This window comes from Caenorhabditis briggsae, assembly GCF_000004555.2.
Source record: "Caenorhabditis briggsae complete genome, chrIII, whole genome shotgun sequence".
NCBI lineage: Eukaryota > Metazoa > Nematoda > Chromadorea > Rhabditida > Rhabditidae > Caenorhabditis > Caenorhabditis briggsae.
The window spans coordinates 14404742-14431494 of record NC_013490.2 but is presented as its reverse complement, the minus strand read 5'-3'; the positions used below and the strand labels follow the sequence as shown (position 1 = coordinate 14431494).

The 26753-nt window shown below is 40.1% G+C and overlaps 8 protein-coding genes across 8 annotated transcripts in view; 2 read left to right on the top strand and 6 right to left on the bottom strand.

The window, feature by feature from the left end:
- Window positions 1–170: 170 nt before the first annotated feature.
- Window positions 171–3203, bottom strand: CBG15334 (the record flags this gene model as incomplete). Its single annotated transcript, XM_045244692.1, has 6 exons — window positions 171–465; window positions 520–1145; window positions 1193–1427; window positions 1547–1669; window positions 2080–2366; window positions 2775–3203. 6 exons carry the CDS (start codon window positions 3201–3203, stop codon window positions 171–173), a joined length of 1995 nt encoding a protein of 664 aa, XP_045095693.1.
- A 240-nt stretch (window positions 3204–3443) lies between these two features.
- Window positions 3444–8469, bottom strand: Cbr-rha-2 (the record flags this gene model as incomplete). The annotated part of the gene is given in 15 exon segments (XM_045244691.1): window positions 3444–3614; window positions 3659–3700; window positions 3781–4038; window positions 4082–4265; window positions 4460–4632; window positions 4755–4930; window positions 4988–5666; window positions 5966–6138; window positions 6155–6483; window positions 6537–6701; window positions 6925–7208; window positions 7356–7487; window positions 7604–7849; window positions 7866–8087; window positions 8191–8469. The coding sequence occupies 15 exon segments, from the start codon at window positions 8467–8469 to the stop codon at window positions 3444–3446; spliced, it is 3513 nt and encodes a 1170-aa protein (XP_045095692.1).
- A 183-nt stretch (window positions 8470–8652) lies between these two features.
- CBG15332 lies at window positions 8653–9568 on the bottom strand (the record flags this gene model as incomplete). The annotated part of the gene is made up of 3 exons (XM_002643106.2): window positions 8653–8951; window positions 9001–9469; window positions 9521–9568. The coding sequence occupies 3 exons, from the start codon at window positions 9566–9568 to the stop codon at window positions 8653–8655; spliced, it is 816 nt and encodes a 271-aa protein (XP_002643152.2).
- Window positions 9569–10616: 1048 nt separating this feature from the next.
- On the bottom strand, window positions 10617–11336 carry CBG15331 (the record flags this gene model as incomplete). Its single annotated transcript, XM_002643105.1, has 3 exons — window positions 10617–10868; window positions 10915–11025; window positions 11211–11336. 3 exons carry the CDS (start codon window positions 11334–11336, stop codon window positions 10617–10619), a joined length of 489 nt encoding a protein of 162 aa, XP_002643151.1.
- Window positions 11337–13505: 2169 nt separating this feature from the next.
- Window positions 13506–14880, top strand: CBG15330 (the record flags this gene model as incomplete). Its single annotated transcript, XM_002643104.1, has 2 exons — window positions 13506–13619; window positions 14482–14880. 2 exons carry the CDS (start codon window positions 13506–13508, stop codon window positions 14878–14880), a joined length of 513 nt encoding a protein of 170 aa, XP_002643150.1.
- Window positions 14881–20736: 5856 nt separating this feature from the next.
- CBG26110 lies at window positions 20737–20821 on the bottom strand (the record flags this gene model as incomplete). Its single annotated transcript, XM_045244689.1, is given in 2 exon segments — window positions 20737–20774; window positions 20788–20821. The coding sequence occupies 2 exon segments, from the start codon at window positions 20819–20821 to the stop codon at window positions 20737–20739; spliced, it is 72 nt and encodes a 23-aa protein (XP_045099653.1).
- Window positions 20822–21279: 458 nt separating this feature from the next.
- Window positions 21280–24115, top strand: CBG15328 (the record flags this gene model as incomplete). The annotated part of the gene is made up of 6 exons (XM_002643103.1): window positions 21280–21448; window positions 21730–21849; window positions 23057–23257; window positions 23308–23457; window positions 23508–23926; window positions 24011–24115. 6 exons carry the CDS (start codon window positions 21280–21282, stop codon window positions 24113–24115), a joined length of 1164 nt encoding a protein of 387 aa, XP_002643149.1.
- A 2092-nt stretch (window positions 24116–26207) lies between these two features.
- Window positions 26208–26753, bottom strand: part of CBG15327 — a gene marked incomplete at both ends in the record, with an annotated part of 1666 nt that continues 1120 nt past the window's right edge. The window contains 2 exons of the mRNA XM_045244688.1: window positions 26208–26355; window positions 26405–26601. Coding sequence (XP_045095691.1) covers window positions 26208–26355; window positions 26405–26601 — 345 coding nt within the window. The remainder of the gene's footprint in view (window positions 26356–26404; window positions 26602–26753) is intronic.

Sequence of the window (26753 nt, the reverse complement as noted above, 5' to 3'; positions counted from 1 at the left end):
CCTGGAACTTTGGTCGTAGACGAGAGATAGTTTTCCAAATAGTTGCATTTTGTAGAACTCGTCGAGTTCTATCACATCAAACATATGTGGTCCAAAAATATTGCATCTNGAGAGAAACTATGCCAGGGCCCGCGAAGGCCCGGATTACAAGTATGGAAAACCGAAGAAGTTTATAAATAAGCTCCGCCCCTTTTCTTTCGATCCGCTCCACGTTGCTTCTGATCCGCCTTATGTCGTTCTTTCATCTGACGATCCCGACCACCCGTATAGCCATCAGAACTACCACCGCCCCGTGACACACCTCCACGTCCACCAGATCCACGATTCTGACCACCACGGCTCCCCCGATAGCCTCCAGAAGATCCGCCACGTGGATTTGAGAGTCCGGGTGGAGGACCTCCTGGAAGGGAAAAGGATTGGGGTCCGGCGCTGTCTTCCTCTTCTGATGACGTTTCCAGTTCTTGGCTAAATATTGAAAAAGTTAGAAAAACTCGTCTTTTTTTTTCTCCCAAAACTTACTTCAATCTTTCCACATTGAATTCTCTTCGATCATACTCATCATCATATTCATCATCATAGACTCCGCCCCTTTCTTCATCTGACCCCATCGTTTCATATCGGTATTTATCATATGTCGGTCGAATTGCAACTCGATCCGCTTCAGAAATTTTCAACGAATTCAGTGCTGAATACTTTTTCGAAGTGGCCAATGGCACCAAATTTTCAGCATCAACCGCGATTTTTTCACTGGAATTTTCAGCGTTTCTCGAGGAATTTTTGAGCTTTTCCAGTTTCGTGAGAACCGAGGTACGGTAGGCAAGAGCACGAGCACGAAGTTCGGCTTGTTGATCGATTGGTGGCGATGGAGGACGATCGGAGAGAATTGGAGCCAGTGAGAAGAGGCTCATCGACTGCTTCTTTTCCTGCGTTTTTCTCATCTCCTCATCTCTCTTCTTCTTCTCTAATCTCACTGATTTCTCAATTTCATCAGATGCCGTAAAATCCAATGGTGGCCATTCTCCAGATCCGACTCCAGATTTTAGTTCCACATTTTCCAAACGGATCAGTTCAATTGGAAGATCCTCACGGGATAGAAGCCTTCCAAGAGTGGCTTCCGAGTCGTAGGAGAAGTGACGGAGGGCGAGCTGAAAAATATCATTGATAATGATAATGGCCATCTTAGATCCCTCACATGAACGATTTCCGACGAAAAATGCGGCAAGATCTCTCGAATCGATGCGATTTGAGCTTTGACAAGATCGTCTAATGGATTTCCCAAATTTTCCAAATATCCACACTTTCGGAGACGTTCGATTGTTTCCACTTCCAGACGTCTTCTGGAATCTTCGATTGACGTTGAGATGAGTTTTGGAGAGAATTCGGTGAGCACTTCAGTGTGACCCAGTTCGGCAGCGTAACCGACGAATCTGTAAAAAATATATTCCAAGTGAGAATTATTAATTTTCAGTTTCGTTTTTGTTGAAATTAGGTCCCTTTACCCAGAATCTTTAGAAAGTTGAATGGTTTTTTTAACGAAAAATCTCACCTCGATGCTTTTTCCAATTCCTGTCTGACTCTTTCTCTAACTTTGTACTTTGTAGTCGGTGCCATTTCCACAAACACTTCAATCATTGATTGAAGCGCAAATCGCCGGGCCATGAATACTTTTCTGGAAACAGGATATTTCAAGATTTAAACTCCTTCTCATGCTTGCGACGTTGCCGGGCCTTCGCGGGCCTTGCCATAGTTTCTTTTAGAATCTATATTTTTAGACTGCCTAATGATCCTATTTGGAGGATTGTGTCTTGTCTATGAACAAAGTTACAGACAAAAAAAAGAAGACCGGCCCGGCGCCAAAAGGCCGAGCCACTTTATGACTTGTAACTTTGTTCCTAGACAAGATACACTTTTCCAAATAATATCATTTTTTAGTACTCGTCGAGTTCTATCATATCTGACTTAGTTGGTCTAAAAATATTGATACCAGAAGAAACTATTGCAAGGCCCGCGAAGGCCCGGCAAAGTCACGATTCGCAAGTATGCTTATTTTCGAATTCCCGCCAGTTCAAAAGCGCCAACCTCAATGGGAATCCATCCAGTGCCATTGCCAGATCGAACATTGTTGGATAGTCATACGAATTGGTGACTTTTTCGAAAATCTCCGGAATTCGAGTCATCCAGATTTTGGAGACTTTCAGTTGACTGTTCTTTTCCAGAAATTCGGTGATTTTTCGAGCATTTTTCACCGCTGCTCCGATTGCCACAAGCACTTCAATACATAGATTCACGTATTTTGGACGACCTGGAGAATCAGAATCCGACAGTTCGAATTGCGGTTTTCCATAGTTGAGAAGACGTTTGAATTTCTAAAAATATAGCTGATTTCTTTATGGATTTTTCTAACTTTTAAACTGATATAATCTGCAAATTCTCATTCAAGAACCCCTGAATTTTAATCAGTTACGTAGACAAGTGTTATAGCTCTTTATCGATGATAAGCTATAACAATCTGGATATGATCTTGTCATATTTTCCAGGTTTATCAATTCATGCTGAGCAATCCCAATGCTTCATCTGAACAGAGGCTTTATCCATTCGATTCGTCTGAACCAGATGAAGATTAATTCTGCATGGATTGCTCAGCATAAACTGATCCTGGATAATTTGGCAGGATCATATCCAGATTGTTATAGCTTATCACTGATAAGGAACTAGATCACATGTCTACGTAGCTGGTGAAAATTCAAATTCGGATTTCAAAAACAGCAAATCACCTTATCAAAAGCCACAAAATAATAATCAATATCATCTTCAGTAATGGTTCTTGTGTCCAACGCCTTTTTGAAGATTTCCTTCGCTTCTTCAGCCTCTCCAATCAACGAAAATGAATCAATCAAAGCGAATTTCTGATAATCCGGACTCTTTTTCCATCCGTTTTCCATCAAAATCGGCATTATTTTCAACAAGTTCGTCAATAGATTCTGATGAGCAATCTTCAACGAATCCTTCGATTCAATCGCTGAAAACCTGAAGACGTCAGATTTCCGAGGCAACGACGCGACGACGGGGTTGAAGATGTCCATGAGTCCGCCTTCTTTTCGTGCCAATTTCAGAGATATTTGATGGGTTACTGTATCGACGCTGGCTTCCCATAACGAGAGATCATTATCATCGGGGAGAGCACAGATTTCGATTAGACGCATCTTGGGCTGAAAATAGCTAAAGTAACTGAATTCCAAATGAAAATTATAAGAAAGCCAATGGTGAAAACCAATATAAAAGCAAAGTTTTAACACATGAACTCAAAAAAAATTCATTTTTCAAAGATTATAAGTAAAAAAAAAACAAGAGAAATAACAACAAAAAGACAACAATTTAGGTGTATAAATGAGCTAAAGTCAACAATTTAAAAGAAACAAAATATAGGGAAGCAAAAACATCTCCTAATATTTCTTATTTCTTCCCATTTTATGCGTTTTCTCATGTTCTTCCAATGGTGGCCACATCATTGTAACTGTCTGATGAATGGATTCTGGAACCCATTCCAAATACTCTTCCAGCAGCCAATTCTCATTTTTCAGCCATTGCTCCTTCAGCGACGCACGTGTGGTGACCTGGATTTTTTTTTGAAACATTTTCGACACAATGAAATGCTCACCTCCTTATCAATCAACTTATTCAACAATGCTTCTGTTCGTTTCTGCAATTTCGCCCATGATTTGACCATCGTGGAGGGCGGAGCCAAGAGTTTTGGTTAAAGTCTTTCAATTTCTCAAAAACCTGTCCGTCCAGAAGGAATACCGCAAAATATCGGTACTTCATGATATCATGGGGCACGGGACGATTCTCGTTGGGCAGTTCCCAGCCCAACGGTCCAAAGGCCACTTTTACCGTTTTCACAACGGCGTCCTTAACAGAATCATAAATTGGCTCCTGATTTTTGTCTTGCTCTCCAAATCGACACCAAGATTCTGCAAGACGACTGATCCATTCCTTGTCCACAGCGCACACCGATGTCATCAGCTTCTTTTCGTTCACCTGAAATTATTTCGGTTTTTGAGATAAATTGTTTTAAACTCACCTGAACCAATTCCTGATAAATCACAAATTCTGGCTCTTCGGTGAACAGAACGGAGCATGGATCAATGAATACATGCTCTGTGATGAGTGTCGTCTCGTAGGCGCCCTTCTGTACTTCCTCCGGGCCAACAGAACGATCGACACGACGAGCGAGACGATCCGAGAAGCTGGCGACGACCATTTGTCTGAAAATTTGAACATAGTACTTTTTGAATTTGTTTAGAGTGACTTGGAGATAATCCAGAGCATGTTTTTAGCAGTTTTGAACCAGTTTTAGATATTCTTAGTAATAAAAAATATAATTGAAACATTGTCGGGTCATCAAAAGACAATTATAGCTTTGAGATGTTTCGGGCTCTTCTTATCAGTCAAAACTCACCTCAACAACTGTGCCTGCTGATCTGTTGGTGGTGGAAGATCGGCGTCCAACACAGCGACTTGATCCTTTTTACACGACGCATTTACAATGTTCGTGAGCTGTTGACGGAGTTTTCGCGCCTCGACGAGCGCCTTCACTCGTAGACCGACTTTTTCACATTCTCGAGCGTTATACTGCAAAAATGGATGGAATTTTTGTTAGGCACAATGTTGTGGGAAATTTCGTAATACTAGATTTTTTGCGAGTTTCTCTGTGTGTCGATTTGTCAAGCTGTCCACAATTTTAGATTGCTCACCTTAACCTGTTCAGCTACCGTAGCCGCGTGCACCAGAACTTTTAGATCGCCCAATCGACGAGCTCCTGTCTGTGAGCACCATTTTCTTCTCTCTTTTAGTACGGTCTTCATTAATTCCTTGGTTTCTTCTGGAGTCGATCCACGTAGTGATGAGACTGGGATCAACGGTTCGCGGACTGAGAATAAAGCAGTTTTAGATTTGAAATACATTTAAGAAGATTAAAAAACCCCACCGGAAAGCATCGAAATCAACAAAATCGCATGACTCATCAAATCGTGTTGATCGGCCATTGCGATGAATTTAGCATAGGACGGTGCCAATGGAAAAACTGCCAGCGTTTTTCCCAACTTCGTAATTCGAGCTACAGTACTCCCATTGGTTGTAGTATTTTCCGAGAGGGCTCCAAGACGAATTAGCCGCTTTTCAGCCGCTTCAAGCATTTGCTCATCTGGAGCAGATGGGAATGGAAAATTGACAACTTTCACGATATTCATTGTTTTCAAATGGAGCACTAGCTGATCTGCAGGCTTTGATAGAATCTCTGGATCTGCGAATTTTACAAAATCCTGATAAACAGCCGACGAGTAGAGACGATAAGCATGGCCAGCTGAGATTCTTCCAGCACGGCCCGCTCGTTGATCGGCTGATGCTTGAGAGATTCGGCAGACGGCGAATCGAGAGACTCCAGTGATAGAATCGTAGAGACGACGCTTCTCGAAGCCACCGTCGATGACGTATTTGACGCCTGGGATAGTCAGGGAGGTCTCAGCGACATTTGTAGAAATGACACAAAGACGCATTCCAGCTGGCGTTTCATCGAAAACTCGTCGTTGTTTTCCCATGGAGAGGAGAGAGTAAAGTGGAAGACAGTAGAGAGGTTCACAATCGGCTGGTGGTGGTCCGACGAGGTTCTGGAAAAATAGAGAATGCATCTTTTAGAATATATTTGCATAAAACCTGTAATAGATGCGTGCCTACACTGTCATGTTTGAGCTCAATTATTTCAATACCTTTACAAGATATCAAAAATGTGTCAACTGATAAAACACTTCTGATTGTATGATAAAAAATTTATCAGTTGACAGTTTCCTTATATTTTCAACAAGAACCGAGATAAATTGGCGCAAAGTGAACAGTGAGGGGCCCTTTTATTACAGGTTTTACGGTATCTCGTTTCAGATACTTCTAAATTTTAAACTTCAATTATTACCTCAACTCTGCCATTCTCCAAATCCCCATCGCCATTCTCAAACTCCTCATAATCATCGAACGCCTCAGCAGCTCCTCTCTCGTTCATATCATCTCCATCTAGCACATTATCTTCGTCTTCACGCAGATCGTTTTCTGGCGTTTCTTCTGAAAACCTCTTTTTTGAAGGGACTTCTAAAGAAAATCTCACCTTTAAAATCCTCCAACTTGATATTCTTTGCTGCCTCCGCCTTCTTCTCCTTCCATTCCTTGGTTCCTTTCACCAAAACCTCTCCATTCTTATCCATTTCATAAATCACTGCATATCGCTTTTTGAGTTTTGTCATTAGCTGTCGAACCTCGTTTTGACCGGTGACGAAGATCAAAATGGCTCCTGGAGGAAGAGTTTCGTGGATTCGACACGTTTTTCGGAATGCCGAGGAGATGTAGTCGTCAGGAGTTCGTTTCTCGAAATGAATGGATACAGGGAATTGACGAGCATCCACTTTGATCACTTTTGGGGTTAGAAGAGGGAAGAGTCTGAAAAATGAGCCATGGTTGGTCTGAAAATCATTTCAAACAATTTCTCTCACTTTTTATGTGTAAAATCGTCCAATCTGAGTGTAGCGGACATGATAACCAGACGCAATGGACGTGGAGTATTGGCACGAAGTGGTACGATTCTCGAGAGCATTCCAATCAACACATCACTGTACATTGAGCGTTCGTGAGCCTCGTCGATTAAAATAACCGAGTATCTGCGAATTTGAGAATTTTAAATAGTCTTTGAAACTATATTTTTCATTTTGGCCGCTTCAGGAATTTTTGAGAGATTATTCTTCAAAGGAAGCATAGGAACAATAAAATTCCCGGCTCTTCAAATACAAGTTTTACGGGATTTGAATCTTTTCAGATCGATTTTCGACTGTTTGGATCGTTTTAAGTCATTTTAAAAAGCGATTTTTGAACACTCCAGCTCACTTTTTCAACATAACATCCTGTTCCATCTCCTTCATCAACACTCCATCAGTCATAAAAAGAATATTGGTCTCTTTGGATCGTGTTCCTTCATATCGAATTTGATACGATACATTTTCTGGTTTTCCCAATTCCACGCCGACTCGCTGAGCCATTGCAATCGCCGCCACACGTCGTGGCTCAGTGATGCCAATCAATTCTCCTTCTGATGCATATCCAGCTTCATAGAGAAACTGTGGAATTTGAGTCGTTTTTCCGGAACCAGTCTCTCCGCAGATTACCGTAACCTGGAACATTGAAAATTCAGGATTAGAGAATCTAGAGATCCAGGAATCTGAAAATTTTAAAATTCAAGGTTTTCGAAAATCTGAAACTCAAAAAATCCTTCAAATCCATTTTTTTCTTCATAAATTCCTCTCTGGAAAATTTCTCACCAAATTCTCATTGATCGCCTCTACGATACGCATCTCTTCGGCAAAAATCGGCAATTCCGCTCTGGATTTTTGAATTTCTTCGCTTCGTTCAACGAGAAATTTCTTTCGATTGATCACAGTGGTCGTGGGGAGCTGAAATTAGATTTTTGAGGTTTTTCAAGGGAATTTATTGTTGGAAAAAACTAAAAAAACTTTTTTTCCAAATTTGTGATTTCTAAGCTTTAAATCCGCATTTTCCAATTTCTTACCGCCAAAATATCCTCATCGTCGGATTCTTTATCATCCTCTCGTTTCACCACGAAATCCTCTGAATTTCCAGAATTTTCCGGAACTTTCACTTCTTCCACGTCAACATCATCCACGTCAATCGGTTCGATTTTGATTTCTTGAACAACTTCAGGAACGTCTTCTTCTTGTTCTTCCTCCTCAGATGACGTGGATTGCTCATCGTCGGTTGGATAGTAGTCCTGCTGAACGCGTTTCTCATCGGACTTCTTTTTTCCAGAAAACACTTTCAGCTTTTCGGGAAAATTTGGAGTCCTGAGAATGAGATTTTTTATAGAATTCAGGTGAAAATGTCTTTTCTTGCAAAAAATCAACTGAAAAATAAAGATTAGAGAAAAAAAAACCATACTTTTCTTCTTTCTGCGAGATTTTGGTACTAGAAGTAAGCTGATTCATTTTTGAAGGGTCCAATTGAACTTCGGCAAGTCCAGCGAATAATTCTTCTTGCTGAAAAATATTGAAAACTCGAAAAATATCATTTCAGGGTTGAAAATTGTGAATTCTGATAAAAATATACAAAATCTCATGTTTTTCACCCCTTGAAACATACAGTTTGCTTCAAAGCTTTCCTAGCTTGCACTGCAGCCAATTTTCGTTTCGCCTGCTTCGTCAACTTGGCCTCCTCCTTTTCTTTTGTGAAGTTTCGATTCTTTTTCCCACCGGTAGCCGACTTCTCGCCACTTTTTTCGATTTTCTTCCGTTTTTCACCTATAAAATTGCATACTTTGTGCACTTTTACTAGATTTTTCTTGCTACCTGGAATAATCATCAACTCATTCGCGTCATATTCGTCTCCGGAGTCCTCTTGTTTCGTTTTTCGTTTTCCCATGTTTTCTGAAATTGCTTAGTGTAAAAATGAGAATAATAAGGTGGAATTTGAGCGGGAGAGAAGCGAGAAAAGGCTGAAAAATAAAATCTCAAAAAATTAACAGGAATGCAAGCGCGCCCCACTGCATGTCACTTTTCGGCGCGAGTTTGAAATTAGATGGTTCTTCAACCCTTTTTCGATTTATCATTTTTCAAGTAAAAACAATATTTTTATTGATAAAAAGTTAACAAGTATAACAAAATAACAATTAACGACAAGAATGACAATATTCCTGGCTCGGTCCCTCTTGATAGCGGCGGTGCTGGAAGTATTGGCCGCACTTTTTGCACCAACAGTCATCAATATCGTAGTGATGGCCTCCAGAACGACTTCTGACGCCACTTGTCCGCCGACTCCGCCTCCAACTCCTCCGAAGATTCCGCCGATCAATCCACCAACAAGAGTTCCAACACCAGGGAAGATTGCTGTTCCGATGGCGGCACCTGGAAAAAAAAGCTTCTGTGATTTTTTGAAAAAAAGACAAATTCTAACCTGCTCCACATCCAGCAAATCCTGCAGCAGTCGCTACCAAAGTCGATACCGTTTTTTCAATTGTGTTACGGCTTGAATGGTTCTCGATGTCTTTTTTGACTTCACAGCCGATTTGATAGGCATCATAAGCCACAGAAGCGACCATAACCACTGGAGCGACTTTGTTAATTACATTAAGAACATGACCAGCAGCTCCAGCAGCTTGCGCAGAGGCTCCGGAAATTTTAATGTGTGGGTCTTTGACTCCAGTGATTGCCTTATTCACATTAATATGATGAAATGGAACCTTTCCGTGTGGGGCGTCGACTCTCGCAAACCACTTTGGATTCCCGCGAGCTGACTTGACGGTCTTATCAAAAACATTGACAACGTTGGTACGTCGGCCACCAACTTTTACGGCATAATGAATGGCATTTTTTGTGGCGCCGACAGCTCCACCTTCGAGAGCGTGATTCAGAATATTGTTGTCCTGAAAAACCGACCATTTTATCGCTAATGACTTTAAAAATTTAGAGCTCACCTTATTTTGCTTATGTGACATCTTCTCTTTTGGCTGGGAGTCCGACATTTTTAGAGAATCAATTAGGTTGAAAATTTACTGCAAAAATCGCGCTGGAAATCTATTGTCAATTCAAAAAGATCGCACCGGTGAACACACAAACAAACAAGTAAACAAGGGGGCGGAGCGATCCGCCCCTTTTCGCAAAGGCGCCGCGCAGTTTTCGACGGTATTTTAGCGATGCCGTTTTTTGGTAATGTTTCATCGAATTTATTCCTAATTGAAGGAAATTCGTCGATTTTTTTCTAATTCATCCATCATCTGATAAGAAAAATCGCCTTCTGGTATCACAACTATGAAGAAGTGTTGAATAATCTGCGGTTAGTCGACAAATTACTCTAAATACTTCTCCGATCGAGTTTTTCAGGTTTTCAGGAAACTTTGCACTGATAATTTATGTTTTATGTGATCTCGAAGCTTTTCTACTTCTTATTCTCATCATTGCAGGATTCGATACGTCACATGGTCTTGCTCTTTTCATTTTCACCCTGAATCAAAGAATAGTGTTTCCCAATTGTGTTTCTGAGTTTTTATTAAAATAAAGTTATCCTTCACAAAATCGACGAATTTCCTTCAATTCGGAAGAAATTCGATGAAACATTACCAAAAAACGGCATCGCTAAAATACCGTCGAAAAACTGCGCGGCGCCTTTGCGAAAAGGGGCGGATCGCTCCGCCCCCTTGTTTACTTGTTTGTTTGTGTGTTCACCGGTGCAATTTTTTTGAATTGACAATAGCATTGTCAAGATCCACTGGTAAATTTTGAATTCGCGCCGCTTCACTACTGTAATCAATATTACGACAAATTGCAGAAAAAGATGAAGCCCAATCAAACAATTTATTATTTTTCAAATGTTGGAAAAGATAGTTTAGATTTGCACATAAATATTGCAAATTCTTGAGGGAAGAGAAAATTGATGTTTTAAAAAGGAAAGGGATCCCGTAAAAGAAACCAATGGAAAATGGGAGGGGAAGGTGAGGAATTTGGGGGCGGTATAAGTCACAATTTTAAAGCAAACTGAATTGTCTAGAACTTTAGAATTAGTTATCCAATCGATTATTGATTTCCAACGACCACATCCGGCTGTGGTGTCACCAGAACCCAGGATTCAGTGAAACGAAGGGCTGGCTCAGACCATTCTTTCAGTTTATACATTCCGTTGGTTGTAATAGACAAGAAGAGTCCGGTTTTGGCGAAGTAGTAGAATGGAACACCGGGAAGTGCCGAGAAGTCAAAAAGTGAGACGATGGCGTAGAGGATCCAGTAGAGAAGAATGTTGTCCGTTGGAGCCTTTTGCTGGCGGAGAATCTGGAAAACTTGATTTACAAGAAATCAAAATCTCTCATTTCTCTACCTTGAAGCTCTCCTTGACTGGCCAGAAGACGCAGATGATGTGAGAGAACAATGGCAAAAAGTTGCCGAGGAGCACGTAGATGGAGAGCATGAGGATCGACATGGACACAATCTGCAAAGGTGCTCTATTATCTCGGTTTGTGTGATAGTTATAAAAAATTGTGAACTAATAAAATGTGTGAAATTTCAAACCAAAAGTCTTAATAGTTTATAATTTTTGATATCTCTTTGAGACCTGAGATAGTTAGGGTTGAAGTGACAACACAGCTACAGTAATCCCCCCACAAACATACTAACCCTTTCTCTCGGAATTCCAGAGAATTTTTCCGCCTGAGTGAACGTCTTCTCCTTCCAGTCCTCCTTGTTTTTCGGTTTGAGATAGTCGTTGATCTTGGCTTCAAGTGTAGCAAGAATAGCTGCCATTTCTGATGGTTGGCTGAAAATTTGGTAGGAATTAGAAATTTTTACAAGAAAAGATGAAAGGGAAACGGAAAAGCGGTGGGTGATAAAATGCATAAAACAGAGCAGAGAAAAGGAAAAGCCAACGAATAAAAAAAGAGGGAGAGAACGATCTGAATATTCATGAGAAAAAAAGAAAAATGAATCGTAATTCGTTTCTGCAACAATATTGTAATTTACGAAGTGCCGTAGTTTTGAACCGATTAACTCGGTTCTTGTAAAAGATATCAAAAAGTGTTCAACTGACAAAATACTTCTGATACTATGAAAATCATTGCATCAGTTATCAACTTTTTCATATCTGTCATAGGAAAGGAGATGAATCAGCTTAAAAGTTAGTGCCCTCTAGAATCTGTTTTGCTCAACTCAATCACTCAAAAAATTGTTGCGAAACACTATTAATTTTTCTTCCTTATCAATTTTTTCTTGTTGAAAAAAAATAATGGCGGTCAGTTATTTTGACAGAGAAGAAAAATATGAAAAAGATAGGTGAGAGGAAAAGCAAAGCACACTGTTTTCATGTTTGTTTGTTCTAGGAGGCAGTTTTGAACGGTTTGAGGAGGCAATGACGGAAAATACAGGGAACGGAGGAAGAGAGTGAGAGGGTTAGAGAAGAGGAGGATCCAATGAAGATCTGGTATGAGTCAGCAACTAGGATTAGATGAGCAGGATCTTTGGAGAAAATCAAAATGTACAGTAACGCTAGAACACTTTATAGTGAAGAAACTTCTCTAATAGGTTAAGCAACGTGGACTAATACACCTAACAATTTCATAATTCACCTAAAATAATTCTTGAGAAATTTGAATATCTAATTGCAACTGGAAAGTACCAAATTCTCTTTTATCTGTTCCAACAGAGATTACTGAGCCGGGGGGATATAACATTTTTGAGCATGAAATAAGTTACAGTATCCTTTTGATACTTGCCATGGTTTGATTCAAGCGAATGCTCGACGGATACTGTAACTCGCTTAAAACTCAACATTTTTGACCAAACTGAAGTGTGGAATGTAGGATTGAACTAGTTCTACTAAATGATATAGTACTCAATAAGTCTTGAATATTAGTCGTTAGAGTAGAAGACATTCAAATTAAGGATCAAGGAGTACGGTACTATACCCCTCCCCAGAAAATGCGAAAATCGATAGAGTGGGGAGAGACTGAAGACATGTTAGGAAGATAGACTCAATTAATAGACTACGGACCATCCCCACAATTTTGTGAATCTCGCATAGTAGGGGTGGGGAAGATCGGTTGAGGAGATTAATGAGTTCACATCACAGTGGGGCGCATTTGCATAATTACACTAGACGTTTTTTTTTAATTGGGTGATGGTCATATCGATGAGGTATAGGGTTGGTAGAACCAAGATGGAGAGAAAGGCAGAACCATACAGTACTGTTCAAAAAACAGAGGATCTCCAGATCCGTCCTTTTCCAATTTTTCTAAAAGTTACTAACTACAATTATTATTTTGAAACTCCTCTTCAGCGCAATTGAGCAATTCAGAAGGACCTGTCAAGGCCATCAAAGTTGATTGTCAAAAAAAAATCTAATATCAATCGATCTTTGCCATGTACTGTATACCTTTCTTTCATCTTATGCCTCACTATCTAGAGCATCTCATTATAAAGAGAGGGCACCATCTGCTGACCCCTGTTCTTGTTCCTCCATTTGCCATCTCTCTCTCTCTCTCTGTGCACCAACAGTCATTTGCACCATGTCTTCTTCGTCTGCCCTTCTAAATCTTGTCTGTTCTCTCTTGGTCACCCATAATCTCTACAATTATAAATGTAGGCTCGCATCATACAACGACACAGCCAATGTAGACGTGGTCCTCGTAGATAAGGCATAGGTGGGGATTGAGAGTTAGGGTCATTCGAGAGTGAGAAGACATAATGGACGAGAGTAGAGACAGAGACGTAGGAGGATAGAGAACAGAAACGTTTGGCACTCCACGCGCGCTTGCCTTACCCATCGTCCACATTGCTAGGCATTTTTCTCCCCTTTCTCCGCATGTTGTTGCAATTGATTTTTAGCATTTTTAGATAGGTTCTTTTTCCGATAAAACGATATTCTTGTTGTCTCCCCATTCGTAATACTTTATCTTCACCACAGAATATTCCAGAACCATGCCTTCGTGTGAGATCAAGATCAAGTTCAAAGACAGCAATGAGCTAATCACTCTCACAGATGCGGAGGTCATCAAGAAGTTGCCAGTGATCGAGAGAGCTATCTCGTGCAGTGTAAGCAAATGTCCCAATTCAGAATTTTTTTCGAAAGATACTTTCCGAAAACTTTCGAAAATCTGTTCGAAAGTAACGAAAATCACTACTGGTCTCACCAAGCAGCAGTATGTGTTTTTCGAAAGATATTTTTCAAAAACGGGTGAATTCGAAAAAAATTCGAATGTTCGTTCCACGGCCTCGCGGAAGGGAACCTAAATTTAAAAATTGGAAAGCGCGCCAATTTTGGACGCGTTGTGCGATCGCGTCGCGGCTTTTCGGTGAGTAGCGACTCAACAACGCTTAACTTCACGTTTTTTTCAAAACACGTTTTGAAATTTCGAATCTGGCACGCAGCCAACTTTTGTGTGCGACGAAGCGCGCGTTTTTCAGGTTCAAAACCGCGATGCCGTGTCGTTCGAACAGTTGTCGAAAATTCGCTCGAACGAATTTCGAAATTTTCGTTCGAACCACTGAACTGGGCTCAGTACATTTTAGGCCATTTTAGGCCTTATCATGGTGGCCTAACTTTTGCAAGTTGGGTTTTCTAGGCCACTACGTTCAAATGAGCTAGAAAACAAATTAGATGAATATCAGACCATTTCTAGGTCATTTCTACATAATAACCTAGAAAACTTAACTTGCGAAAGTTAGGCCACGAAGTCAAAATGACCTAGAAAACCGACCAGGGTTATATTAGTCAATTTCTAGGCCAAAAAGCTGGTGACCTAGAAACCCCAACTTGCAAAAGTTTGGGTTATCCAACTCTTTTCCTCACATGAGATCGGGTGTGTGATTTTCGAAATTTTTTAAAACCACGTGAATAAAAAATTTGGAAATTTTCAACTATTCCAGTCTTCTTTAACAATTTCTGAAATTCCAGGACTTCGACTGGGAGGAAAAAGACTTCAAAATGGATCAGCCTACCGGGTTAGACTTCCCGAAACACGCCGGAGAGTTTCTGTTGGCCCATCTCGACAAATACAAACGTGTCTCCCATGAAGAGGCTTCGAGCGTCAACCCAGCTGAGAGATTCCCGGAGGCCTATGCTCTGTCACTCGACCAACTCAGACCATGCCTCGAATTGGCCAATTACTTGGAGGCAATCGATTTCATGCACTGCATGGGATTCGTCATCGCTAAAAAATTGGAGAAGTGTACCGTCGAGGAGTGCGCCGCGTTCTTCGGTGTCCCACACGATCCGAATGCGAACTACTTCGATGAGTCTTCTGGATATGTTCAAGTTCCAGCAGCTAACCAGCCATCAAGCAGCAATGCATAATCTCTTATTTTCATTGTCCAAATTGTACACTGAATCAATAATTTTGCATCATCTCAGGAATATCGTCTGTGAAGTTCTTGAAACCTCTTCCAGACTGTAATCCCATCTTTCAATTCCCCACTACTAGGTGCACTCTCACCTACTATATCTCCCCATGATCCCCCAAAACACTTCTTTCATACCAAACACCCACCCCCCCCCCCCCACCAAAGTTTCAAAAATGCAATAAAGCTAATTAAAAGCAAAAATGATTTTCTCGAATAACCTAAAAAGGATAATTTGGAATAAGATACAATATGGAACCTGAGGCTTTGTTCAACTGATTCAAAATCTCCTGTCCAAAAAACCGAAACACTCCAAGATGATTATTTTCTTATTGGTTTTCTATAACTTAAAATGTTCTAAATGATCAGTTTTAGTTGAAATTAATTCCAGGTTTTTAACTACTGGAAGACGCTTCAGACCCAAATTTCATGCTGAAATAAATTGAACAATGTAAAACTCAAGAATGAATCCACAAAGGGATTAACAATTTGACATTGGAGCCGTTTTGCCGGGAAAAAAAGATATTCGAAGCCGTTTAAAATTTCATTGTCCCAAAATTAGACCTACAAAAAATTTGAAAGGTTTCCCTCAAAATTTTTGTGCTTAACCTGTAGAACATTTCAAGAGTTGCATTAGCCTGCTTGTTCGTATCAAAAATTTAGAGTTTAAATCTAGTTATTTATGATCCAATAGCCGTAGTCCGCTTCACGGATTCTTCTAGGGCGGCTCAGGGGTGGCTCATGGGCGTTTTAGACCTTATTCTCGAAAGAACTGGTCCCAGTTCCTTTGATTGGTCTAGTTTCAAACATCTTTTTGTTTTGTTCTCTGCCCGTTATCAACGTCACAATCCAAACGAAGGACATGTTTTCAGAATTTTCAGCGACTTTGTACTTCAACAATATTTTTAATCTCTATTTTATATTTGAATTTTAACAAAATTTGTATGTATGAGGCACAAACTGATGCTGAAGAGGTTACAGAGAATCGAAAGACATGGGTAAAAGGTTGAGAGATAAAAGGTGGAGCTTCTGACATTATTTTCTTAATGGGTGGTATTTGAGAGTCCTATCAATACTCGGCCAGTTTCAGGAGTTGTTCATAGTTTTACTTTTCGAGATATCATCTAGCCTGAACCACATGTAAGAGTATATTAACATTGAGCCAATTTTTTTTCGATTCTTGTCAAAGATTAAAAAAAGTTGCCAACTGATAAATTGTTTATCAGGATATTAAAAATATTTTATCAATTGACACATTTTAGATATTTTGCGTAGGAGCCAAGAAAAATAAGCTGAAATTTTAGAGAGTGAGGTCCCCTACTTCAGGTTTTACGGTATCTACGGCTTGTGGTGAAGCTTCACGATTTTCCTGTAAATACATTAATCGTCAAAAACTGACCTAGAGACATAATTTCCGTAAATTTCCTACTACGATTAAGTCTTTAAAAAAAAGACAAATCAGTAATTGACAGTACTGGTAATAAGTGATAAGCCTCCCAGAAGTTTGCTTCCAAATAAATCCAGCGAAGATTTTTCCGAGCACACCTATGAGCAATAAATTTACCCATCACCTCATAGGAAGGCGGATTAAACGTTTAGGCGATCCTCTAGATCCTCAATATCCTGTTAGCATTGACTCGATGAGTCAAAGCAGCAATACATGGCTTCATAGTTTTGACCCGGAACTAAATTTGGTAAGAGTACAACCCCTAGGGTTTGAGGCATAGGATTCCAGGAAGCTATTACCAAAAAGTTGCTTCTAATTGTGTTTAAAGTAATTCCATAGAATTTGCGAAATGATTCGAAACTTTTTGAATAGGAAACTAACAATTACAGACAGAAGTCCTAGCATATATGACGTCTTTTGTGGAAGTTGCTGAAAGCAGAAAGTATATTTTGCAATATGTCCCTTGCGTGCATCAAGTCTAACAGTGTCTTTATTTTTATATTTTTAAATACCTCCAACACCAAGCCATGGATTTTCGAAAGTTTCAAAGTCAGAAAGGATCGCTTCGAAATCCAAAAGAGCATCAAAGATTTCGAAAGAGCTTTTTAAGCCTCTGCGGCTAGAGATTCATAACCTTGATTAGTTTCTGTAAAAGCTTGCGGAGTGTGTATAAGATGTTTATCCTAGGATTTTCTGGAAAAAGTTTTTTCTCGGAAACAAAAACATATGAACCCTCATGTAGCCCCACTGAGTTTCAGGTTTCTGGAAAAATGACCGAGTCTGTATAGTTCTAAAATTAGTGCTACAAACTCAGCTACGCGGTATGGACCTGAAAGTGTCAAGTTTCAAAACTTCCCTTAACACTAGTCAATTCTGCCTAAAATTTCCACCGCTTTCCAAAAACCGCTATCATCAGTTACCATCTCTAGCGCCCTTTTCCGCGGGTCTTCTGCTATCCATCCTAGCCATTCATCTTCTTCTTATTCCCGAGAATTTTATTCCTTTGGATCGGTTGCGTCTTCTCTAGACACATGCCGTAATCGTTTTTCGGCGGCGGTCTAGGATTCTCTCTTCTTCTTCCAACTAGGTTAAATCGAGAGTTGCGCAATCCTCGGAATCGGCGGATCTTTTCTATTCCCTCGTCTCGTCGTCTCGCTCTATGTTTATTTTCAACGACCCCATGGCTATTGCGATGGCTACGATTGCGCGAGAAGCTGACCTGTTGGCCCCATTTCCGCATTTCGACGCCTCTCTTCCCGAGCGGAGAGGATCATCCGGAGAGGTACTTTGAGCGGTCACGTCATCTTGGCTTATTATCTCACTTTCTTGACTGAACCTTAAATTTTACTTCTTCTGCCAGTTGTATCTTTTTAAGAGGCTCTGAATCCATATCCCATTTAATACAAATGTATGCTCCTGTTATATCTCCTAGTTTCATAGACATTTCACGTGTTAGCGGTTTTCTCCCCTTCGTTGAAATAAATAAATTAAATTAAATTACATAAATTAAGAATGTATTTTATTGACAGTTAAGAAGAATTGAGCCAAGATCTTCAGATTCATAGTAACTGCTACTAACCACTAAACCATCCTGTATCATCTAGTGCTGTCTAAAAAGTCGGCCTGGAGACCCTCCGCCCGTACACCCTTTAGCCTAAGGCGCCTGGGTGGCTCAGTAGGTAAGATAGATGACTAGTAATCTCAAGGCCCTTGTCCGATTCTTTGGATGTGCAATTATGTTTCTTGGCACGTTTTTTTCGCATCTCACGTTTTCTATTATTCTCTCACCTACTGGAGAACACTGTTATCTCTAACCAAAATTTGTCTTGTTTCCCAATTCAGAGGTCACCGGAAAAGTGCAACAAATCTCTCGGTTCTCTCGTTAGTTTAGCAGTAAAAAAAGATAATGGGCGGTTTTTTTTCGCGGGTTTGATTCTAATCGGTCAGTGGTTTTGGACGGCCGGCTAACCTTGCGGTTTTTGATCAAAAGATACTTGTTGGATAGTAAGGTGTGATTTAGACTTGGATTAAGGTTAAACTTTAGAAAAACTTGTTTAGTGAGACTTTTTTCAGATTTAGAATGAAAACTGGTTTAGAACGAAATCAAGGCATCGAAACTGTGAGCATCAGATCCTTAACTAACGTTAACCATTTCTAACCATTAGGCCAAACGCTCTGGAAGCTTCAATGTGATTCTGCAGGTGTCCTGCTTTAGCTCTAAAACGCTTCCCAAGCTACCAGAGCCGCTAGACCTCGACCCCTGCTAATCAGAGATTACTGTTACGTAGATGGCTAGATTAAACTAGTGAGTATTTGGATACTTATGCATAATCGGTTGCCTAGCTCTGACGCGTTTGTTGGTAAAAAAATTTAAAAATACGTTCTAGAAAATTTCGATGCTCAATGAGCAGTTTGTGGTGGGACTAAGCTCTGGAACATATTATGCCAAATCGTTATTTCGATCCGAACCATTCTAAAAAGATACTGTAAAGATTTGGCTGAAAAAAAACGTTGATTTTTTCGACACATATTTTTTTTGTCGCAAAAACAATCCCAATTGACGTAGTAGAAACCTAATTTTGCATAGCACACTAGACCGCCAAGTTCAAAATATCTTCAAAGTCGACGATCATCTCCAATCCTTTCATTCTTAGCAATTTTGACGCAGGTACTCAGCTAGGCTCCACCCCCAAATAACACATGAAAAAGGCGGAGTCTCATGTCGTTCATCGCCTTATGTGCTCACCAAATCCCAGGGATTCTGGGACGGCTCAAAACCAATTGAAACGAGGATCATCCGTTGTCTTGGATAAAGAGAGAAGGAAAGGGAGGGGCTATATCCATTCATATCCGCCCTAAGAGCTCCACTCTTCCATTTTGCTTCTTATTATGCAATTGTGTTCAGTGAGAGGTGAGTTGAAACAAATTCTAAGGTTTTAGAAAGTTTCCATGGGACAACACACCATTAGAATCATTTATAGCTCAAAATGAGTTTCTAGGCGCTCCAAAAGCATTTTATAGTGAGGGCACGCCCTTAAAAGTCTATTAATGCTTCGTTGGAATCTTCAGGTAACGCTACCAAGCTCTAGTCTATCCGGGCGCAAGCACTTCGACGTTCTAGGTTACTGTGATAAGCGAGGTGGCGGCATAGTGGACTTGGACTCCCGCTTACGCTCTAGAGCCGCCATGGAGCCGACGGATGAACGGCTTTGTAGATGGTAGCGTTGGCTACGTATTTGAAGGTCCTCGGCTCAATACTTTTTGAGAGTCAGTATATTTTGAAAGTGGGAACTGTTTGGAAGACTGTAGCAGTCTATTCTGAAGTTTGACTTTTGAACAATTTTGCTCTTTCCTCAAGCTAAAAAAAAACCTTCCAAAATTTTCTTTCCACTTCATCTCACACTTAGCTTCCTCAGCCCTTCCTTCCTATGCACCCCCCTGAAATCAAAATCCTTACGTCATCCCAAGTCTCTATGCTTCTCTCAATTCAACATACTCTTTAACTCTCCGATTTTCCGATTTGACCTAGTCTTTGCCTATTGACACTTTCTTCATCGTCTTCTTCTTCTTCTTATTCTTCACCGCTCCGTTTTGCCGCAAATCGCCATGAGGCCTAGCCAAGAAAACGGACGGTGTTGTGAGAAAAGGATGATGGGGAGGAGGAGAGAAAAGAGGATAATTAGCGGGAAGAAATGAGAAGAAGATGAAGAAAACATTAAGAGAAATGACCTTGTCAGTAGAAAATTGGAGGCGGGAGGATAGTTCAGATGTCAGAAGAGATGCAACATCTTAACCCCCGCGCCATGCTTATTATAATTAGCGGTAGGTCAATGGATTCATTCCATGTGAGTTCCTATGGAAATCGTCAAAAACCACTTTTTGTACTACCTGGACCTTTAAATCTGTAGCCAAAAACTACTACCCACTAAGTCATCCGAGCTCGGATGCCTTGGATGGCTGCCGGTAAGACGTTATCCTCTCTAGCTGCGTCGGTAGACCCGATCCTGGATGGTCTGATGGTTTGGCTATCGATCTGAAGTTCTGGGGTTCCTCCCCGAAAATCTTCTTTTGTGCTTCTGCTATCCGAATGTTTTCAACATACCATAATCCCAGAGTATCCTCTGAAAGTGTGCTTTCTTTCCTTCAATTCTCTAGATGTACTCCCATAAGCTGATAAGACAAAGTTCAAGTCCTGTACTGGTTTAAGCACCGCCTCTTCCTTTCATGCTCAGCAAAATTTTTGTTTTTTTTTCTCATTTTCAACTTCATCTCCCAATCATCCCACCATCTTATCTTCCATTATCCATTCTTTCCGAAAAACTTTTCTTTTGCAGCTCAAAATTTTTTTCTCGTTCAAATGATTCACTATATTTTCTCCTCTTTCTCCATGATCTGGATTTTGTCTTAAAGATTTACACATTCTTTTTCTGCGGATTCTGTCCCATTTCATTTCCAAAAATAAAACAATCCTGGCGTCACTGATCTAGATATTGCCATCGGATAATCCAGTCATATCACCCCAAAAGATTTCGGTATTTTCAGATTTTCAGATTTTCAGAGCCCTTGAGACACATGCCAATAATTCTTCTCAGAGATCTAGATTTTTTCTACCAGAAGACAATTCTAGATCTTTGAATTCCTTCAAACCTATAAAACTTTGCCACGTCATAAAGGGCTAAACTTTTATTACTTTTCGCTGCATCGTTTTTTCTATTCCATCCCGCTCAGTGTTTCGTCATAATAATGGCTCTCTTTTTTTGCTCTTTTTTTCATTTTTCTTAAACCCCCAGCGTTCGTGCTTCTGCTGCTCCTGCTGCTCACACATCGCTCTGGTGGCTTCTTCTTCTTTCATCTTTTTTTCTTGCCTCCCACTTCCTCATTCTTCTTTTTCTTTCAGATTCCTCAAGAATGCATCTTGACACAATCTGCATAAAAGTCGAAGACACCAGCGAGAGCAAAGTGCTCTCGCCAACCAACACTGAAGAGGAGGGTTACGGTAGTGGAGATGAGATGCACTCTGGAAATGAGAGTCAAGGATCTGGAAAGAGTGGAGAGTTGAAAAGACCCGATTTAAAAGGTGAGTTTCTATGGAAAGCGAGTTTAGAGAGCGATTTGAGCAGTTTTAGGCACTTCGAGGGGAGAAGCAAAAATCTAAAAAGATATTAGTAAGGGAAAAGATTCGAACCCAGGTCCTCTAGATTAGTAGCCAACGCTACTAACCACTAGACCACTGTGCTATTGGCAGCATTTTGAATATGTTTTTGCAATGGTACTTTCCTCCTAGGACTCTTTCAAATCGTCTAGAATCGTCTAGCGCATCCTATGAATCTCTTTATTCCAATTCAAATCATTTTTCAGGTCAATTCCGTTGCTCAATCTGCTCCAAAATCTTCTGCCACTCCTCCAGCCTTTCTCGTCATCGTATGCAAGCCCATTTCAAAAGCTACAAATGTACAGTATGCCGCAAAGACATTTCCAGTGAGTTATGCAAGAAAATCCGGCTTTTCTGTGGGTGATCTTTCAAGTTGACTGACTTATTGGGAACAGATTTTTTTGGGATTTAAGAAAAACATATTGTGATTATCCCCTGAGTGTCTGAATGAGAGTGATCTGCTGGAAGGATAAGGAAACGAGGAGGATCTGGAAAGAAAAAAAAAGGGTTGTACGATCACTAGATCATGAGCTGAAATAGAAGCATATAACTTTGGGATAATCCGAGGGACATGAATCAGAATGTTGAATCTGAAAAAGTTCGAAAAATCACGTATTCTTTTCAACTTCCCAATTTAAGATAGTTTCTAAGCGAACACACAATTGCAAAAGGAGATTGGGACTTGTAAAGAACTGAACCTAGTACCTTCAGATCTATTGCCAACCTCACTAGCCATTAGACTATCATGGATTTTAAAAAGGTGTGGATGACGCTTTGGCGCCCGCGCCCGAACAGCCTAGTCGTAATTAGCTCCACTACCACGGTCCCGAGTTGAATTCCCCACTACTCCCAATGCCTGTTGATTTCTGTACTTTCCCCTCTGCACTATCTAAAATCTCTCGGGATCCATTTTTAAGACCGTTCTCCTCCATAAAACCTGTTCCTCCTGTTTCTCAGGTTGTTGTTGTTGTTCACACACTGTTCATAGAAGTTTCATTAAGCATAAATAATAAGGGATGGTTGTTTACCGATTCTCTTGATCTCGATTCCTTCAATTTCACTACTGTTTCTTCTTCTTTCTTCCGCACAAACACACACACACCCTCCGCTTCCTCTCCGGACAGCAGACAACAACTTCAGTGGCGCATTGAGGTCATCCGGAGACAATGAATCTTTTTTCGGCGTGAAGAAGAAGAAGAAGCGCCGTGGAGAAGGAGAAAATTCTCACTTTTCTTCTACGGGGATTTCGAGAAATGAGGTTGCGCAATGGGGATGATGGGGTAATAGGAAGAAGACGAAAATTGATGAGTGTTTTTTTGGGGAAACAAAAAAACCAATAGACAGAAGATCAAAGAGCACCACATTGGGAAGAATTGAACTAAGATTTGCTCAGCTTACTAGGTGGCAATACAAAACGCTTTTTTTCAAACACCACTAAAAGGCGCCTAGATCACCTAATGATTAGTAGCGTTGGCTCAGGATCTGAAAGTACCAAGGAACACATATCCCATTCCCAAACTTATAATTTTCCAGGCAGCGAGTCTCTCCGTGCTCACATGTTCAAACAACATCACATTTCCCGAATGTACATGTGCCGTTGCTGCAATTGGGCCTTTCCTGACAAGTCACTTCTCCATATCCACCTCCAATCAGGAAACAATAACAATAACCTCGATGTTATCCCACATTCAGTGATCAATAGAAGCTGTCACGGCATTTCGGATTCATTTCAACGTACGTCGTTTCACTAAAGAAGACTTTTAGATTAACAATTTTAATTTCAGTCATCCGAAGTCCATTACTCAATCTTAAAAGTCCGGATGCCACTATTCCATCTCTTCCAATTGGCACCCTTCCCCTCCAGTCTCCATCTGCATTCCAGACTCCTCCAGAGACCCCATCTTGGTTGTCAGCACTACCAAAACCGATTCCTAGTGAGTTTCGAGAAATCTAAATTTTCAGTATTCTATGAAATTCTTTACAGCAACCGTTCCAATGTTCATTGCCGATTCTCCGAAAAAGGAGGAGAAAGAAGTCTACATTTCTCAATTCCCAACATGCTCCTTTAAATCTGATCACAGCGCTTTCCATCAACTCAGCTCTGATCGGACCCTGATTTCCTCTCCAATCATAGATACCTCATCCCCATCGTCTTCATCGTCATCATCTAGAATCAGTCCACGTCATGAGTGTTTTGATTGCCACGTACACAAGACTAGAGCATCTGTGGCTGATGCTCAGTGCAGTATCATCCATTCACAGATGACTATGATGTGTCAGGAACGGTTGGAGTCGATTGCTCAGATGGAAGGACTTCAACAGACTGTCTGCAAGCTTAAGCAGCAAGCTGCAGCACTACGGGAGCATAATGCAATGTTTCAGGAGAAGCTTCTCAAGTGCCAGGTGAGTAAAAGTAACCTTTGAATTCGGAAACATCCGGAGACTCCAGATTTTGAACTTTTGCAATTTTTAATGGTAAACTGTCAGACCGAATCTGTGCGTTTCCTTCAATCTGCTAAGTTGGATAACCCAGTAGAAGTCACCAACTTCCTCAACGCTCTCATCAACTGCACAATCATCACAAATCCATAAAACAACTTCTTGAAAGAAATTTTGCAATCTAGCAATCCCCCTCAAAACAAAAATTCCATACATCCGAGCTTTATTTCCTTTTTTCTACCCAATTCAAAATGTATACTGTATATAGATTCCTGAAATCCTGTGTCCATTCTTTTGGGAATAGCATTTCGAAAATTTTCTCATATGTAGCAAAATATAATTTATTTTCTTCACATCCTCACCCTCGAACCCAGTTTGTTGAAAACCCCAACGGGCTCCTGTCCTCTATTTTTCCTCCTCATGAAATTAAACAAATTTTGAAATCAATTTTTGTCTAAATTTTCGAAGTATTCTATCAGTCTTGTGTCTCTTTTCCTCCCTCAATTTCTCAGTGCTTCTTTTTATTTTGCTCTTGCTTGATTACTTAATTAATTGTGCAATTATATTGATAATACAAAATAAACTATATGAGCTTGAAATTGGAAAATCGACAAAAAAGAAGTTCAAAACATTTCAAATGGATCTAGAGTGAACACAGATATTTTGAAAAATATAATAGGACAGAGGAAGAGTCTAACCAGGACCTTCTGATCATACTTCGGACCGGGCTTTTGCCGGGCCCTTCGCAGGCCTCGCCATAGTTTCTTTCTGAAACATTATTTTCAGATCAACTAACTTAGATAAGATAGAACTCTGCGAGTTCTACAAATATATAATACTTGGCCCTTCTATTTTTCGTGGGGTCCCTAGGGGGGCACTCCAATTAGAGGGGCCCTTCAATTAGAGGGGGCAGTTGTATTTTTCGTGGGTCCTCTGAAAACGGATCTTCTATTGGAGGGACATCATTTTTCAGTGAAAATTTCGTTTTTCTACTAAAAATCCATTACAATTTCTACAGTAAAAAAGCAAAACCACCAATATTGCTAAATTTTTAAAAACTGGCACCTTAAAATTTCTCGGGCGCCGTTCGTGAGGCCTCGTCCTTGAATCCGCCATTATATCAAACGAAATTAATTTCTTTGAATTTAGTTGGATTTTCTGATCAAAATTCAGATTTCTTGATAACATTTTGATTGCTAGAATTTCTAGAATTTTCTAAATCTAAAACTCTGAGCTTGATTGCGAAAATTGCTCAAACGAGAAAAACATCTGTATTAGAGCAACGGCATTCAAATTTTCAGGTGCCAGTATTTTTTCAAATCAGACAGTAATTCAATCAAAACAATAGAAAAAAACGGCTGAAAATCAAAGGAAGTAGTAGTCAAAGAGACACTTCAATTAGAGGGGGTACTTCAAATAGAGGGGCCCTTCAAATAGAGGGGGCACTTCTATTTTTCGTGAGCTCTCTAGGGGGGCACTTCAATTAGAGGGGCCCTTCAATTTCAGGGGCCCTTCTAATACAGGTTTTACGGTAATATCATTTTGTAGAACTTGCAGAGTTCTATCATATCAAATTGAGTTGAGCTAAAAATATTGATTCTGAAAGATACTATGGCAAATCCCGCGAAGGCCCGGCAAAGGCCTGGTCGCAAGTAAAATTTCAGATTTTAATTCTTTTTCAGATTTTCAGCGTTTCAGTTCATCGCAAGTATCCAGATCATTGTTGCAAATCTTTTTGAAATCCTCTGAAAATCCAAAAAACACATCAAATCAAAATAAAACGTTTTCAATCTTCTTTTTTTCAAAATCCGTGCTTCTAAGTCTGCCATTGACGCACGAGACGAAAATCTGAAATTGTTTTCGGGTCGTAATCCAAATTCCAGATCAAATGCTTATTGGAATCCAGATCAAACAAAAAAAAGTTTGTTTTTTCTCTATTTGCAAACCTCGGTTGACGCACAAAGAAATTAAAAAAATCTGAAAATCTGAAATTTTTTTCGGGTCGTAATTTAAAATCCAGATCAAGTGTTGGCTCAGGCCCAGATCAAATGAAAATGATTCAATTTTTTCTATTTGCAAACTTCGATTGACGCACACAGGAATCCGAAAATCTGAAAATCCGAATCCAGGTCAAGTGGAAAAAAAACAAGTCAGATTATTTATGACAAATTTTAAAAGGAAAATAAATTTTTATTATCAGGGAAGGAGTCATACGAAAATATGGGGGATGGAAGAAAAAATTATTTTAGTTCACTTTTTTGGCGATCGGAAAATTCGGAGAATCTGGAGATGGTGATGCGGAAAGTTGCATTTTCGACTGTTTTTTAGTAATGTCTAGAACCATGTCACGAGCTACAAACACACGACTGGATCCTGGGGTTGGACGCTCTTTTCTGAAACTTATTTTGAAAATCGGAAAAATACACGTTTGCTCCGATGTACCTGTTATATGTAGCCATTTGTGGGTGACTTCCACGTAGGCTTTTTTCGGCGATACTCGGATCTTTAGGCTGGTGAATAACACTCGGTGGCGGGGTGATCGATAGCTGAAAGNNNACTTTTGGAGCTCCACATCCCGATTTTTTTATTTCATCGTTGGTTTGTTGAGCCTCTTTTGCGTATTTAGCTTCGAATTCTTCCTGAAAAATTAAATTTTTTAGTGGAAAAAAAGTTTCTAGAAAATTTGAGGGTTCAAGACCATCAGATCCATAGCCGTCGCTACTATAAACTAGAGCATTTTGAAAAGTTCTTACCAATTTCTTCTTTCCCTCCACACTGATCCTATACCCCT